We start from the raw sequence: 15,394 nt of genomic DNA, 5'->3' as shown, positions 1-15,394 counted from the left end.
TCGTTTTATTCAATGCTACATGAATGAAATCAGCGCTCAGCGCTGTTATTGAACTTCAGAATCATTGACTAGCTTGAGATCCATACACTATACATACACAGGCTGTGCTTGCATGTTGCCGAGGATTTAGTCTGTAAGCAAGAACTAGCGAATCAAGACTCGAGCCAGGTTGGTTCTGGTTGGTTGGGCACTTGATCTCCAGCGTGCATAAGATAGTCGAAAAAGGTCAAAAAGTAACATGGGTAATATTAGTTTGTTACTTTGTTACGATTACTATTTTTAGTATCTATGTTATAAGTCTGCCATTAATTGAACCAAACAAAGCCAAGCATCGGGCCGGGACGGAACGGAAGACGCCTCGAATTTTTGTTACACTTCCCGCAACCGTCATTGTCACTGTCGTCCCCACAATGTTACGGCCTTCATCTTTTCGTGCTGCTCTTCGCAGCAGAGTTGCACGACCTACTCGTTTTGCATCCACCGGCTCCAATCCACAATTGGAAGCAGCTCAAAAGAAGGCTCAGGAAGTCCTCTCAAGTACACAGCAGACGGCCACCAAAGCTTTAGAGAGCGCGAAGAAACTTGCTGGACCACTGGGGGAGACAGCTGGAAAATACCTCGCTAGTGCGACAAAATCTGCTGGTCCTTTAGGAGAAAGAGCAGGAAAGTTGATGGGAGGTAAGTGAAGCGTGTTTATTTAACTCGTACTCGTTGGATGTATTTCTGGTGAACTAACCGCGAAATTTTTAAACGCTAGCGTACAAAGAGCCAGTTTTTTACAACTTCGCTGTTTTCCGAGAAATTGTTAAACAAGTTTACCGCGCCGAAGGCCTTTCACCCCCATCATCCGTTGACGCAGTCCAGTCGGCATACAGAACCATATGGACGAATGCCACATCAAAGGTATTCTGGCAGAAAGCGATTAATAACGGAGAAATTGCGAGACTGGGAGTCTATGCTGTGGAGGCATATGGGATCTTCAAGGTAAGCTTATTCGTATTTCACCTTTGGATGTCCCTCAAATATCATTGGTGCAGATAGGCGAAATGGTTGGGAGAAGGAGTATTGTTGGTTACAAGCTTGAATAGACCGGCATTTTCACATGTATCATCCGCACTTTAGATTGAGTAATTTGCTTTGTGCCGCCTCGAAATGGGGTTCCCGTGTTCTGAGATGAAAGTGACAGTTTTTTTAACCATACCCCCACTAAGATAATGTTACAGGTCCCCACGTCTTCCCCAGTTTCGTGACGACTATGTATGGTTATTACGGTACATCAAATACAGAAGCCTTCTCAATTTCCCAAGTATATATGTCTTCAGTATTACAGTCAGTTATAATACTTAAAATCCACTCGTAGTGACCCTCAATTGCTCCAGTTTTTTAAGAACTTCCCCTACTGTCCGGTCAAGCTCACCAGCAATGGCACTCTGCTTGGACCCTGGTAGTCGAGCAAATGTCTCGCAAAGATCACCATCTACAACCGCCTTCACCGGCGTATAATACCCTCTCCAACTCAGCTGATCCCTGCCAACCAAACTACTCTGCTCTGTCCGCAGATGCTGCTCCAACGTCGATATGAAGTCGACATCCTCCTTCGAAACGAATGGTACGAGGATCCCGACCGTGCCATGGAGACCAGTATACAGCAAGATTTCACGTCCTCCAGCAACCATCGCTACTTTGTGTATAGAGGTGATAAGGTCTCCGACATGGAAATGCGCCACCATCTTGGTCTTGTGAGGGGCACCCATCAATATCCCTTTTTCGTGAAGGATACCTGCTCCGGTAGGGTCTTCATCGACTTGGTCCGATTCTTTAGTGTCCAGCCTATTGACGATAATGTTACCAAAGCGGTCTCCGATTGCTACAGTGTTGTAGTCCACCATCGCTACAGCACTGACCCATCTTGATTGGGAGTCGTCGGCGAAAACAAGCAAACGGTTTTCTGGTGCTTTATATGCAACGAAAGAAACCGATTCTTGCATTTCCCCCACTATAATTCTCGAACCTTGCGTATTGAGTGTGATGATGGGCGAAGCGAATGTCTGAACCATGTATGATTATGATGAGCGTCCCTTTCATAGCATAAACCTGGATGCTGACCTTGTTTTCAACCTTACGAAGTAGCTTCTTCTTTCCGATATCATAGATTCTCAAAGCTTTTCCTACACCGGCGACAAGTCGTCCCTGGAACGCCAAAAGCGCTAGTGGTACATCATCAGTCTCCGTCTAGAGACAAGGTTAATATACGTTTCAGCAAATAGAGAGGGAAAAGCTCACTTTGTGAAGTAACTCCAAGCCTCTTCCTTCATCCGTGAATTTGTAAGTCCGCAAGAAGCCACTCGAACAAGAGCGTGGAGACACCGTCGTATCAGCCGCGGTCCCAACAACTAGGTGGAGCTCACCACCCCGGACCAAAAAGGGAACCACTGCTAAAGAGAACGCAGCCTCGTTAGAATCTAGAGGGATATATGCGACTGTTTCCGCCTGAATAACCACATGTCAGACGCGGTCCCAAAGTCCACGACTAAGAAACACGAACCTTTACAGGGTCAATGACTCGGATAGCAGATCCCCATGTCCCAGCAGGAGCCTTTGGCCTTCCGAACACTTCAACAGGAAGATCAATAACCTCTTGGTCGATTTTCTTGCCCTGCTGGCGCTACGCGTATGGTTAAGTTAAACGTGTGTATGTCTGAATGGCGATCCAATCTGCGACGTACAAGTTCGGCCAACTTCTTTTCCCCGGCATCCTCTCCAAGTACTCGATGATCCCCTTCCACCATGTAAAAGTAGTTTCCATGCGCGATAAATTTCCGAGGAGTGTACGAAAGCGGTATGGAGTCTTGCTTCAATTGTGTGCCCAATTTTGGTATCTGGAATATGCTTAAACAAAACAAATGAGTGCTTGCATTCTTTCGATGAAAGCAGGTACTCTAACCGCAATGTGCTTCCGGTAATCCCAATAAGCCCTTCTGGGCTCAGTTCGGCTGAGAAACTCCACGCGAAGTCAAAGCTTTCGAAAATCAATGGTGTGAAGTACATGAGATTTTGGTGAGTGTAGTTAAGCCATGACCGGGACGATAGCGCAAGAATAGCTGGATTGCGCTGAATTTGCACACGTATGAGTTTGACGGGTCTCGTTCCTAAGAAACTACAAGCTAGTCAGATTATTATATGGAAAGGATGAATGATAAGTCAAATACCGAGTACGGGTATCAGTTAGCTGGCCATTGGTGGGGTCCAGCACGGTCCTTAGTAGAACACCATTTTGAAGACCAATGTTGACAAACAAGGTAGGTTGGGATTTGTTGATACTTGCATCGAGCATTTCTGCGATGCAGATGGAAGAAGGTGGAGCGGTTAGGGCTTGAAGACTGATGGTTTCTAATGTGCTTTCGGGATCTAAGGAGATGACTCGAACAGTTTGGTCTTCGCAGCCAACAGCCTACGTCTGTCGATCAGAAACTCATAATTAACAGAATGAGGGGATGCGCGCACCAGGAACGGTGTCCTCTGTCGGCCCTCTGGTACTTCTGCGATACTCAACGCCAGCACAGTGCTACCCATAGCTTTACGATCCTGGTATTCATTTAGTTGTCCCTCCAGATCCAACTCGAAATACACCAATTCAGCTGAGCTTAGGGCAACAACAACTTGTCGCTTATTCGTTGTGGCGTTAACTATGGTCTTCCCCGATGGCGACTTCCATTCGGTAACGTGGCCATTAGCCAAAACATGCCGAATACCTTCTGGATGAACCTGAAGGAGTGCGTCAGTGCCAATTTGTTGCACGGCCAGGGTGCGAGCGGAAGATAAGAAGCCGGTATCTTGAACTTCTTCAATGGTTTCACCAATGGAAAGAACCAGGGTACCGTTAACGAACGAAAGGATGATGTACGAATCGTAAGCATCTGAATAGAGAGTAGTTAGAATGTATGTCTGTATTTCAAACAGGTATAACGACTTACCATCTTCTCTCTTTTTGGTCGTCCAAACTGCATTCGGTATACCAGGTAAATCCGAGCTTACAGACTCTTCAACTTCCAGACCATGTCGGAGCGTCCTCAGAGAGCTCCTTGAACCACGACCGCACGCCGCAAATATCTGAGGCGTGTCAGAATTGGGAAGTATGTTCAACACCTTGGAATCTAGTATAGGATCTAACGATTCAAGCTCGTCAGCAAGTGCAAGATTTTCTAATGGACGAGGACGGAAATATTCGTTTGGCAAAGGTGCTGTAGGGTCTGCCATGCCGAACGAGCGATAAGAAGTCGAGCTGAATTCGGGCTCCTCGTCATCATCACCAAGTTTCTGGAATTGGTAGAAATAACTGCAAAGCACGTATCAGTTGTTTCGGAAGCCCCTAAATCGAGTTAGGTCACTCACTGATTCGAAAACTCGGAAGCAACAAAAAGGAAACCAGATTTAAGAATACAGAGACTGGACGCAACAGGTACAGTATCAAAATACTTGATTTTCAACGACTTCACTTCTTCGTCTTCGTGCTCAATAGTGACCTTAAACAAGTCGCCATCCTCGTTTTGAACCAGGAAGAAGAAGGCACCCTAAAAGTGAATTCAACTTGGTACAAGAACCTGCGTAAAAATGGCACTTACCTTCATCTTGTGCATGACAGCTGAAACAATGAGCATCCCTCGATCTCTATTGTCCAATGGATGCTTCCGGCGCGGAATTGGGACACGGTGCTGGGGCGCATCCATATGTCGATAAATGATGTGGTCCTCACAACAAACAAGGACCCCGGAAGGCCCGTCAAAACGATCCGAAGACGCCAATTGACCTCCAGGAACCTGCAGTAAAAGATTTGCTCGACGATCCGTAGGTTCACTCCATTTCCTGACGACATGGTTTAACCCAAGATCCAATTCATAGTAAGTGAGCATCTTTTCTGCGTTCTTAAATGCTTCTCCTGTTGGGTCTTGGTCGGATTCTGTGTAATCCACTTCGAGGGCAGCAAATGTAGGATTTTCGAAGCCAACATCGAGGCCAACGATATGGTGAATGATTGCGCCGTTTTTGTGAGCTTCGAGGGGAGATGAGATTGTGAGGTTGGCGGCAGCGTCCCTGTTCAAAATATAGACCAGTTTCGACTTTTCCATAGCGGAAATCATGACACTACGACCCTTAGGATCTACTGCGAGATATTGCCCGGGAACGATTCTACGTGCTCCAGATTTTCCAAACGTCTCTTGGTGTAGTTTCATAAACGAGCTCGTTTTAGGGTCGTAGTCGAGGATAATGATACGGCCAGAGTCAGATCCTACTATGGCGTAGTCTGAGGAGAAGATTGAGATGCAGCAGGAGACACATACACATACAGAGTGCGCTCACCCTTGGTACCGCCGGTCAACCGAAAAGCAGCTAAAGAACGTATCGAACCGAATACATCGGTAGAAAGTATTGTCGCGACTTTTCCTGTCTGAGGGTCAGGTCTTAAGAGCTCGAGTCGGGTTCCATGCGAAGTTATAATCTCTTGCTGACGAACTCCAGAAAAATTGCCCACTATGGCCTGTGTAATGGCTGTCGGAGGCTGGAGAGTGAGATTGTACAAGTGCATGGTATTTGCTGGTCGCTGGTCAGTTAAGACTGCGGATAATTTTGACGGTATAGAAGGAAGATCTTAGTGAGAAGACTAAGACGGAGAAGGAGTGCCTGCTGGCGTTGCAAACGAGCAACACAAGTTGAAGTTCTTGGCAGAGAAGAAAAGGCGATTACTCAGATTAGTAAGTGTCAAAGCTGTACAATATCTTCCTTCAACTTTCCAACTCCAGTCTTTATCTGGTTTGGTCGGTCCTCGCTGCTGGCTGGCGACACTATCCCAACATGAAATTCTTTCTCCTCAGGCGATTCTCGCATCTCATTCATCGTCGAACTAGATCTGACTCTGCTCTTCCGGAGCTCTCCCTACCTTCACAACGGGACTTTCCTCACTCTCTTTCTCTCGGCGACTTAGTTCAACAACTCGGAGATTATTCGAGATACCCAAACGCACTTCCGCCTACTGAGAGTCGCACCACAACTTCTAATCGCCCACTACTTGCTGAATCTTCCGAAAACCCATCCGTTGCTATTTTCTATGTCGAACAGTGTATCAGTCAACTACAGAAAGAAAACGCTCAACTACAGGTCACTCGTGAACATATCAAGACGCAGCTTGAACTCAAATCCACCGAACTCTACTCGTACAAGACCCGTATCGCGTCTTTGAATCACTCTCTTAGCAAGTTGAATCTTGTTATAGAGGCGTTTGAGCAGGAGCTCGTTTCCTTAGGGACTAGCATCGACTCTATTGATCAGTCTTTTGTGCTTCTTTTAGACATCGCTGTCTGCGGTCCCGTCTTTCATCGTACTCGGAGTGCGATATCATCAGGCTTTGTATTTATGGACGCTATTGTGGATGCCATCCGAGAGGCTGCCGAGGTTCCGCATAGTCCATGGTCTGCTTTGATTCCTCCCGTAATCGGAGCCCGCTCTCAGGATCACTACGCATCCGCTCTTAGCATTACCCTGAGAACAAGATCTGACGTCCGTCGAATCAAGAATCTTGCTCGATACTGGAAATCATCCGCTCAAGAAGATGAGAAACACAAGGACGTCATCACACCATCTGGTTCTACTCTTTCAGAGGTACAGGAAGTATTTACAACCGAACGGCAGAAAGCAGTCGACGCATTATGGATCAAGTTGAAGAGTGGAGAGTTACCTATCAGAAGCACTGTTGTGAGCCAAGCTCGAGAAGAGGATACTGCTCTTATTCATGCTTTTACTGTGAAACCATCCGCACCCTCCGTGAATGCCAGCTCACTATTTATGCCCCCCGACCCTCAGTCCATCAAGCCTCAGATGTCAGCTTCGGTTGCAGCAAGTATCGTCACACTCAATGTAAGTAAGTGTTCATTGACTATGCTGTTTCATTTTTTTTACTTTCTGCAGGCCTCCCTGACGCACTCCTCCTCGGGAGAATCATTTCCCAGCACTCAATCTTCCGGTGACAGCTCTATAGTCGGCTCTGCCCCATCCACAAGTACACGTCTTTGTTCTGAGGAAGCCATTTCCCCTCTTCCCCGGTTATCCTTATTCTCCTCTGACTTTTGGGCTGCTGCAAGTAACGCAGGTGTCTCTTCCGATAACATAGCTGCGGGGCATGATAGCGAGTCCGCGGGTAGCGATTTCACTACGAAGGACGCAATCCAATCTCTGGAATTGATCTATAACCGATTCAATAACATGAAGCTCGACACTATCAATGAAGCCAGTCCTGTATGCCCTGCTGACACGATTCTTCCAGAGGCACATACCACTTGCGTTCCTGCTGAGAATGCCTTTCTTAGTGAAACCGACATTCTGTCTTCAGATAGTGACGAATCCGGATCCGATTTCGAAGCTGATTTCGTTATTGTATCCATCCCAACTTCCGCTGAAAGTTCTTCTGCAAAAAAGCGAAACTCCATCTTGAAGAGTCTCAACATTTCTTCAAGAATTCCTAGACGAATTTCGATCTCTCTTTCGCCGACAAGCTTTAAATCGAGATCGCCTACTAAATCTGCCAAGACTGGCCTGAACGTTCCATTGAAAAAAGGGAATTTACTCTCGACTCCAGACAGGCCAGGGGACATTAGCAAAGTTTTACCAATGTCAGTCGGATCTACAACGGTACGGAAATTAGTTGGGAAGACTCCAAAAGACCGCTCTACTCCTTCTGCTAGTCGCTGTCAAGAGGCTCGGACATCATCACCGATTGCGAACCGTCCGCCTTCTAGACCAACTATATCCTCTTCACTCAAAAAGACCCACAGTACATCACCTTCGCGTTCCACGAAAGCCGCAAATGCAAGAAACAACATACACTTCACCTCCCCTCGAACTGGAGTCGCCGCTGCGAGTGGGTCGTCTCAAAATGTGTACGCTAGTGGTCGTGTGGATACAATGCAAGGTCAATCTGTGGCGTCGCTGTCCTCGATGAAGAAAAATAGGAAGAATTACCCATCCCGACTTCCGGTGCAACATCATCGCCCTCCTCCTCCCGTTCCAGCGAAAGGTGAAATTGGGAGGAGGGACATCGTTGCCGCGAAAAAGAAGTAAGATGTCGTGGGTGTGAGTTAGGAATGAGGATCTTAAGGCATGAATAGACTAACATACCCATACCTATAACTACTTTCTATTTTTTTGGCATCCAATATTGAAGCCGTTCAAGTTTTGTGTTCTTCTGAGACGTAGTGAAATATGTACTGATATAAGGTGGTATGATACATGTGTAAAATTTACGTGCTTGCTGCTGGTACTACTTACGTAGAGGGCACCGAGCATTACATCGTCAACATTCTCCGGAAATTATTCGTGAGTCCCTGCATCTGGTCTCGAACTTGCTGGAACCTCGCAACACCACACGTTTCGCTCTCGATATGTAGGATCAAGCCCGAGATCAAAGAAAACTCCCTTCGACATTTCGGACACCTAAATTCCTTCGAATCATGAGCAGGCGAGTTCAGATGTGTGTTCAATGCATTTAAGGTGGTGAAAGTTCTGTGGCAAAGGTAACATTCGTACGCAACGCCATTGTATGCGCGTCCTGTGGCGTAGTAAGTCGTGGTGGTGGTCGAACTGCTACCTCCGGTGATCCGGCGATCAATAGAGATGGATGGAACGACAGATTTAACAGCTTCGGTGACCGTGCGTCGGTTGATACTATGGTGGCAAGAGCCAGATTCGATATGCTGAGCGATAGCAGAAACCATCTTGAATGCTTCTGAGCACAAAGGGCATTTGATATCGCGAGCGCGATGCACTTGAGAGGATGAATGCTAAGTAATATCGATGAGTGTGATTGTTGAGATGTGTATGAAGAAGAAAGAACCTGAGCGAGGGCATTAGGACTTGAAAAGTCTCTTGAGCAAACGAAGCACCAGTTGTGCCTCAAACTGGCGGCGAGATGCTGGATGAGACTTGTCGAGTCCTGAAACTCGCGGTCGCACGATTGACAATATACGTTAGCATTATCGTCATCAGTCTCATAGTAGTCGTCGTCTGAGTCGAAATGCACATCCCGAGTATGCTACAAGAGTAAAATAAGTCTCGAAGAACCAACTAGAACCAATCTCTCACTGTCAGAGACATGCTTACATTGTCCAGCGCATCAAAGTTTCTGAAGAGCCTTTCGCAGTCCGCGCAGTATGGGTGATCGTTTTTGTCTCGACAATGAGCGTGTAGGGCTCCAGGAGAGGTGAATTCGCGAGCACATCTTTCGCAGTAAAACATCGTTCTCGGTACAAAGCAAAAAAGCGCAGCTGCAAGGCTGTTGGCACATGTACAGAACACTACGAATTACGCAAGCTGGTCTTGCATCGAACCGACTGGACCAGGATTGAATATAATTGAACCTTGAATGTATTTTGAATATGTATAGAAGCTTACTAGGTTCTTGTCCGATACCGACGTCGAAAATTTCGTTATTTCGATGAGCCATATTTTTAGTTACACGACGGAAAAATACTGCTACAGCATAGGTTAAAGGTGTAACGATATTAGACGACTATCTGAAGGTGCTCCGCAAAGTCCCTTAACTCTGAGCATCTTCTGGATCCTTTACACTTATGCCCAAGCTTCGATCGGTGGAAATCGACAATAGTCAAATCTCCCTCTTTGTTGACCAGAACATTACGTGGGGCTAGATACTTGTGCTTGACCCCGAGTGAATGCAAGTTGCAGGCTTGATTGAATAGCATTTGTTTTCTGGAAAAAGAGAACACCGCGATGTCAGAGAAAATTCCAGAACCCATCATACATGAATGGAAATACCTATCGTCTGTGAGAGTACCAAAATCGGGGAGCCTCTTACCCTTGTATTCGAGAACAAGTGCAATTGATCCAGAGTTATTGAAAACACCATAGAAATGAGGGCCAATATTTGACCCAACCAAGTGGTGGTAAATCTTCGCTTCATAACACAGAGATTTACCATAAGGAGTTTGAGATCCTTCAGGCGCCTCGCTATCTCTCTCCCAGTCCGCAAGCTTGACCACAACATGTACGGGTTTAGGAGCAGGCTTCAATCCTTCAAGATACATCTTTCCGCCCCATACTATCCCCTTGGTAGATTGATGAACCTTAGTGTCGAGGATCACACCGGCATGATCAACAATCGGGAGCGCCTTCTGAGAGCTGGATTCAATGACGGAAGTGGCATTCGACGATTCCACAATTGATTGCGAGGCTGGTTGAGTCAATGAATTATCTGTGGATCTGGTTGCGGCGATGCCCTCGGGAACGACAGGGCCGGAATGCGGGGAAAACAGAGGCTGATTCTCAATTGAGTTGGCAGTGGTACCACTACTTGATGCACCACTGCTGCTGCCGATTGAAGTAGTGAAAGAGCCACGGCGAGGAGGCTTGTCAGTGCCAGAAGGCACAGAGACAGGCTATGCAGAGGTGATATTAGTAGCTGTACTATCACTGGTACCAGTGGATGACTCTACCATAGGAATGACAGAATATTCGCTGAAGCCATGCGACAACAGATTTTCACGGGGACAATTAAATGCGAGGTGTAGTTCCTGAAAACCCAGGGTTAAAAAACATATGTTACCGCCAGAAATGGGGCTTGCATTCAAGATGACCTGAAAATCTGAGTGCTGTCGGGGGCGCTTGTTGTCTCTCTGAGAATATGTAGGCCCCAGGCTGCGCTTTGTGCGAGCATTAGAAGAGCCACCTCCTGAGCTTCGATCTTGGTCACTCGAGCCTGACGCACTATTGACTTCAGTTCCAGCACCACCTCTTGGCCCAGCTGAGTCATTGCCCTGATTTGGAGAATTGTTGCTATTATTACTGTCGCTTTCGTTCAGGTCGCCCTCGGTGGTGAGGCACTGTTGCATGAATTGAAGTTGTTCGAAGGGTTTGCGATGTGTCGATGCTTGTAAAAAAAATCTTGAACCAAAATGCCGTCACATACTGTCACCCTACTGGTAAGCAGCTGGTAAGTAAACGTGCCAGGCGCTAATGTGATAACCATGTTGTCGAGGTTACCTGAAGAGCTGCTCGAAATGATGATTCAAGACCTTGCATATGCTCCTGTATATCCATTCAACAGTCTGTCGAGTGTCCGTTGCAAGCGTGTATCTTCGGAGCTCATTACTCTTTCTGTGGTTAATCGGCAGCTCCGACGCATTAGTCTACCATTCTTGTTTGCCTTTGTAACCTTAAAGCACCTTGGAGATGTTGAGGGTTTCCTTCAAACTTGTCTTGTCAATCCAACACTTGGGAGCACAATCAGGTATGTGGTACTCTGTCCGTCTACTTCGTTTGCTGATCGTATATTTCACCTATGCTATTCTGACCCTCTCAGAGCAGTCAAGCTCCACGCGTACTTTCCGAACAAGGACGTGCACGATGACTCATGCAGGTTGTTACCTCATCTTACTCGTCTAACGTGTGTAGACCTGCAAGGCTCCACTTCGAGCGTTCTACTACTCAGCGCTGTAAATCAACACCCTTCGATTTCGACAATGATAGTCGATTCATTGTACGGCCCACGTTTGCCGAAACCATTCAGTCCCTTGGATTTGTCGAAGGTAGTAGTCGAGCGCGAATACTTCTCTCAACCTTACTTGGAGACATCCTATGCTCGAGGGTTAAAAGTGTATCAACTTATTGTTGGCCAACCGGAATTACTAAAGGAAGAATTTGGGAACTCGACATTTCCTGGCCTTCATGAAATCAGCCTGGCTATGAATCGCCATCCTATCTTTCTGGAGTGGCTTCCCCGCCTCGCATCTACCCACTCACACTTGAAAAATGTCATATTCGTCGACATGTCAAATTTAAGAGTGCAATTTACCTCTGACACCATCCCTTTCATCCTTCCTTTTATTGAAAAGTCGTCCCAGCGAGGACTCGACACAACTTTCAATATCACGCGCCTTGTGATTAGCCGTACTCAATGCGGTTCTCTATCCACTCCAGGGTGGCATGTCACGGAACTCATCATGAATGTCCAGTCCTCTCTACTTGTAATTCTTCCAATCGTTGCTTCTTGCTTTCCATGTTTGCGCACATTGGGTTTTTGGATTTCTCATAAGAGAAGATACAATGTCGTACGTGTTTCTTGATTTTTGTCCCCAAGCTTTGACGCTAATGTTGTTTAGGATGAACTCGTGGCTGTTCTCGTCTCCTTTAGGTCACTCCGAGTGTTGAAGCCGGCTCGCCTCTTCAAAAACTTGCGATCCCCTGACGAAAAAACGCACCTGCCATGGAAGCCGTTTCGCCACATTCATGAGATCCATCGGGTCCGGCGACTTGGTGCTCGAGCGGAAGTCAGATTATATTGGTATATGTCTCTCATTTTAAAGGGCCTGCCTTCTCTAGAAGCTGTCTATGTTGAAGAAGAGGGTTATGGCAATGAGAAATTTCGTTCTCAGGGTTGTTGGTCTCTCCAAGGATGGCTCAGTGTCGGGGGTGCCACTGGAGAAGTCACTGGATCACTTGAACTTAGGGGCACACCCAGGTGAGGGATATGTGCGTACGCTGAATAAGCGAACAAGTTCGAGTACAAAACTGTGCATTATCAAAGAAACATATAGTCAACAAATGCATTAAAAATACAAAGTCGTTTGTGTTCCCCGAAACATGTTGTGAATGTCATCACATTGTGTAGGAACCTTCAATCAAGCCCAAAGATTATCGTGCAAATCATACCGTGGTCGTGCATATGCTGGTGGAGTAGTCGACCTCGCAATAACTACATCCTGACCGTGACTATATTGTTCTGCGACGCCAGTGGTAGTCTCGCGGTCAATCTCCAAATCAACATCGTCACCCTCAACACGCTCGATAGCGCTTTCAACAAGTCCTCCTTCGTCCTCAATGGCTTCTGCAATTTCCTCTCCAGCTTCAACTCTATTTTGTCCGTGTCTCTATAGTTCGATCTCGCCCTTTTTTTTCCGGATGCCCTTGTTCATCCCTCGCAACGAATCCTCGACGGTAGACCTTCCGAAGTCTTTTCTTGGGATCGTCATCCTCGGATGTCTCTATCACCAAGTTGACAGCGTCTGGAAGTAGTGGCGGGGTACGTGATTTGCTATTCGATGAATTGCTTTGCGATAAAGGGTTGGGTAGACTACGTAGGTAGTCGACTTGCGCCAGGGCCCCTTGCAGGCGTCCGCAAAGGTGTTGATGCACCGGGAGTACTACCACTACTAGATCCATCATCACCACGACAGTGAGCGCGTTGTCTTCACGACTGAGAGCTCAAGTTTCCTGTTTGACCCTCCATCCCACCCGGAATATTATCATAATCCACTCTACATGCTGTATCATCTCAATGGTAGGGTCTGGATCTTGTCCCAAATCATGCTGCCAGTTTGCTGACTTTCTTGCTGGCATAGCGCGCGACACCTGATACAACTACTAGTAGTTCAACTAGATACTTTCGATTAGCCTTATGTAAGCCTATTTGTGCTGGCGAGCGTTGAAACATTCACAGTTCACTGAAAATGTAAAGTGGTCTTTCGAATTTACACTATTCCTTTACGCAACTGGTGAACCTAGTACAGCAGCAGCTTGTCATTGACCTTAAATCGAACGTGCAACAATTCAAACAACTATCCGAAGTTGCTCCGCAAAGTCCCTTAACTCTGAGCATCTTCCGGATCCCTTGCACTGATGCCCAAGTTCTGATTGGTGAAAATCAATGATAGTCAAATCTTCCTCTTTGTTGATCAGGATATTACGTGGGGCTAGATCATTGTGCTGGACCCCAAGCGCATGCAAGTTGCAAACTTGATCATACAGTTTGTGTTTGCTAGGAAAGAGAGAACATCACAATGTCAGAGAAGTTTGCATGACTTGGCATACGTGGATAAAAAATACCTATCATCTGTGAGGGTACCAAAATTGGAGAGCCTTTTACCCATGTATTCGAGAACAAGTGCAATTGATCCTGAGTTATTGAAAACGCCATAGAAATGAGGGCCAATATTTGACCCAACCAAGTGGTGGTAAATCTTGGCTTCAGAGCGGAGAGCTTTACCGTGAAGAGTTTCAGATCCCTCAGGCGCCTCGCTATCTCTCTCCCAGTCCGCAAGCTTGACTACAATACGTAGGGGTTTAGGGACGGATGCCAGTCCTTCGAGATACATCTTTCCGGCCCATACAATCCCGATAGTAGACTGATGAACCTTAGTGTCGAGGATCACACCGGCATGATCAATGATTGAGAGGGGATTCTGAGGGCGGGATTCAATGAGAGAAGTGGCGCTTAACGATTCCACAACTGATTGCGAGGTTGTTTGGGTCAGTGAATTATCTGTGGATCTGGTTGTGGTGATGCCTTTCGGGCGGACAGGGCTGTATTGCGGGGAAGATAGAGGCAGAGAATGAATTGAGCTGACAGTGCTCGTTGGTGACCAAAAGGCATCAGTATCACTACTTGATGTTCCACTGCCGCTACTGAGTGAAGAAGTTAGAGAACCACGACGAGGGGGCGTCACAGTGCCAGAAGGCACAGAGACAGGCAATGCAGCGGTGATATTTGTAGCTGCACCACCACTCACACCAGTGGATGACTCTGCCGTAGGAATGAAAAAATAGTGACTGAAGCCATCCGATAGCAGTTGTTCACCCGGACAATTAAATGCGAGGTGTAATCGCTGAAAACCCAGGATTAAAAACATGTTAGCAAGAGAGATGGGACTTACGTTCAGAACAACCTGGAAATCTGAATGCTGTCGGGGGCGCTTGTTGTCTCCCTGAGAATATGTAGGCTTCAGACTGCGCTTTGTGCGAGCATTAGACGAGCCACCTCCTGAGCTCCGACCCTGGCCACTCGAGCCCGACCCACTGTTTCCTCCAGCACCAGCACCACCTCTTGGCCCGGCCGAGTCGTTACCCTGATCTGGAGAGTCGTTACTGTTATCGCTATCGCCATTGTCAGTATCGTCTTCGTCATTATCGTCTTCGTCAGGATCGTCTTCATCATTATCGTCTTCGTCAGTAGTCGTGTCACCTTGATTTGGCTGATAACTATCATCCTTGGAATCGTCAGACTCCTCGCTCGCTGAATGGTAGACAAAAGTGGTTTTTTTGCTCTTGCGATAGATATCGACCCAAGGCACCTGTTCGATTTGAGACCGCGCCAAAGCGTCCATCCATGCGTCAAGGTTCCGCGCAACCCTGCGGAGTAGATAACCTCGAGAATCAGCAGAATCAGGCGAGGATATCGTGGCGCATCCGGCTTCTCGGTCACGTCGAACACCAAAAGACTTGGTGAAGTGAGTGACAGTCGATAATGTTAAATTGTGTCGAACCATCTGGCTCCAATTCTTCAAAAATCATCTAATTAGGAGGTTTCAAATGACAGAATGACAGAGGAACATTT

General features: G+C 46.8%; 7 protein-coding genes across 7 annotated transcripts; 3 read left to right on the top strand and 4 right to left on the bottom strand.

The window, feature by feature from the left end:
* Positions 1–410: 410 nt before the first annotated feature.
* On the top strand, positions 411–1,088 carry C8R40DRAFT_1160007 (mitochondrial ATP synthase g subunit-domain-containing protein; the record flags this gene model as incomplete). The annotated part of the gene is made up of 3 exons (XM_046229960.1): positions 411–624; positions 758–984; positions 1,038–1,088. 3 exons carry the CDS (start codon positions 411–413, stop codon positions 1,086–1,088), a joined length of 492 nt encoding a protein of 163 aa, XP_046087748.1.
* Positions 1,089–1,343: 255 nt separating this feature from the next.
* C8R40DRAFT_1041796 (CPSF A subunit region-domain-containing protein) lies at positions 1,344–5,584 on the bottom strand (the record flags this gene model as incomplete). The annotated part of the gene is made up of 12 exons (XM_046224018.1): positions 1,344–2,048; positions 2,107–2,232; positions 2,284–2,490; positions 2,546–2,665; positions 2,727–2,889; positions 2,945–3,157; positions 3,210–3,451; positions 3,505–3,917; positions 3,975–4,336; positions 4,393–4,571; positions 4,623–5,302; positions 5,359–5,584. The coding sequence occupies 12 exons, from the start codon at positions 5,582–5,584 to the stop codon at positions 1,344–1,346; spliced, it is 3,636 nt and encodes a 1,211-aa protein (XP_046087747.1).
* Positions 5,585–6,025: 441 nt separating this feature from the next.
* Positions 6,026–7,137, top strand: C8R40DRAFT_108050 (uncharacterized protein). The gene is made up of 2 exons (XM_046227088.1): positions 6,026–6,913; positions 6,961–7,137. Exons 1-2 carry the CDS (start codon positions 6,409–6,411, stop codon positions 7,017–7,019), a joined length of 564 nt encoding a protein of 187 aa, XP_046087746.1. The 5' UTR covers positions 6,026–6,408; the 3' UTR covers positions 7,020–7,137.
* A 1,084-nt stretch (positions 7,138–8,221) lies between these two features.
* On the bottom strand, positions 8,222–9,337 carry C8R40DRAFT_1098062 (uncharacterized protein). The gene is made up of 3 exons (XM_046227795.1): positions 9,148–9,337; positions 8,882–9,079; positions 8,222–8,828 (listed from the first exon to the last, which is right to left on the bottom strand). The coding sequence occupies exons 1-3, from the start codon at positions 9,280–9,282 to the stop codon at positions 8,334–8,336; spliced, it is 828 nt and encodes a 275-aa protein (XP_046087745.1). The 5' UTR covers positions 9,283–9,337; the 3' UTR covers positions 8,222–8,333.
* A 108-nt stretch (positions 9,338–9,445) lies between these two features.
* On the bottom strand, positions 9,446–11,304 carry C8R40DRAFT_107932 (uncharacterized protein). Its single transcript, XM_046227039.1, has 3 exons — positions 10,500–11,304; positions 9,823–10,442; positions 9,446–9,756 (listed from the first exon to the last, which is right to left on the bottom strand). The coding sequence occupies exons 1-3, from the start codon at positions 10,893–10,895 to the stop codon at positions 9,549–9,551; spliced, it is 1,224 nt and encodes a 407-aa protein (XP_046087744.1). The 5' UTR covers positions 10,896–11,304; the 3' UTR covers positions 9,446–9,548.
* Positions 11,031–12,527, top strand: C8R40DRAFT_1169177 (uncharacterized protein; the record flags this gene model as incomplete). The annotated part of the gene is made up of 3 exons (XM_046231339.1): positions 11,031–11,293; positions 11,366–12,113; positions 12,165–12,527. 3 exons carry the CDS (start codon positions 11,031–11,033, stop codon positions 12,525–12,527), a joined length of 1,374 nt encoding a protein of 457 aa, XP_046087743.1.
* A 993-nt stretch (positions 12,528–13,520) lies between these two features.
* On the bottom strand, positions 13,521–14,905 carry C8R40DRAFT_107988 (uncharacterized protein). The gene is made up of 4 exons (XM_046227063.1): positions 14,715–14,905; positions 14,571–14,666; positions 13,888–14,466; positions 13,521–13,819 (listed from the first exon to the last, which is right to left on the bottom strand). Exons 2-4 carry the CDS (start codon positions 14,618–14,620, stop codon positions 13,612–13,614), a joined length of 837 nt encoding a protein of 278 aa, XP_046087742.1. The 5' UTR covers positions 14,621–14,666; positions 14,715–14,905; the 3' UTR covers positions 13,521–13,611.
* Between the last annotated feature and the right edge of the window lie 489 nt (positions 14,906–15,394).

Source organism: Lentinula edodes, assembly GCF_021015755.1.
Source record: "Lentinula edodes strain Le(Bin) 0899 ss11 chromosome Unknown C8R40scaffold_12, whole genome shotgun sequence".
Classification (NCBI taxonomy): Eukaryota; Fungi; Basidiomycota; class Agaricomycetes; order Agaricales; family Omphalotaceae; genus Lentinula; species Lentinula edodes.
The sequence above is the reverse complement of the archived record's forward strand: the minus strand, read 5'-3'. Positions and strand labels throughout refer to the sequence as shown.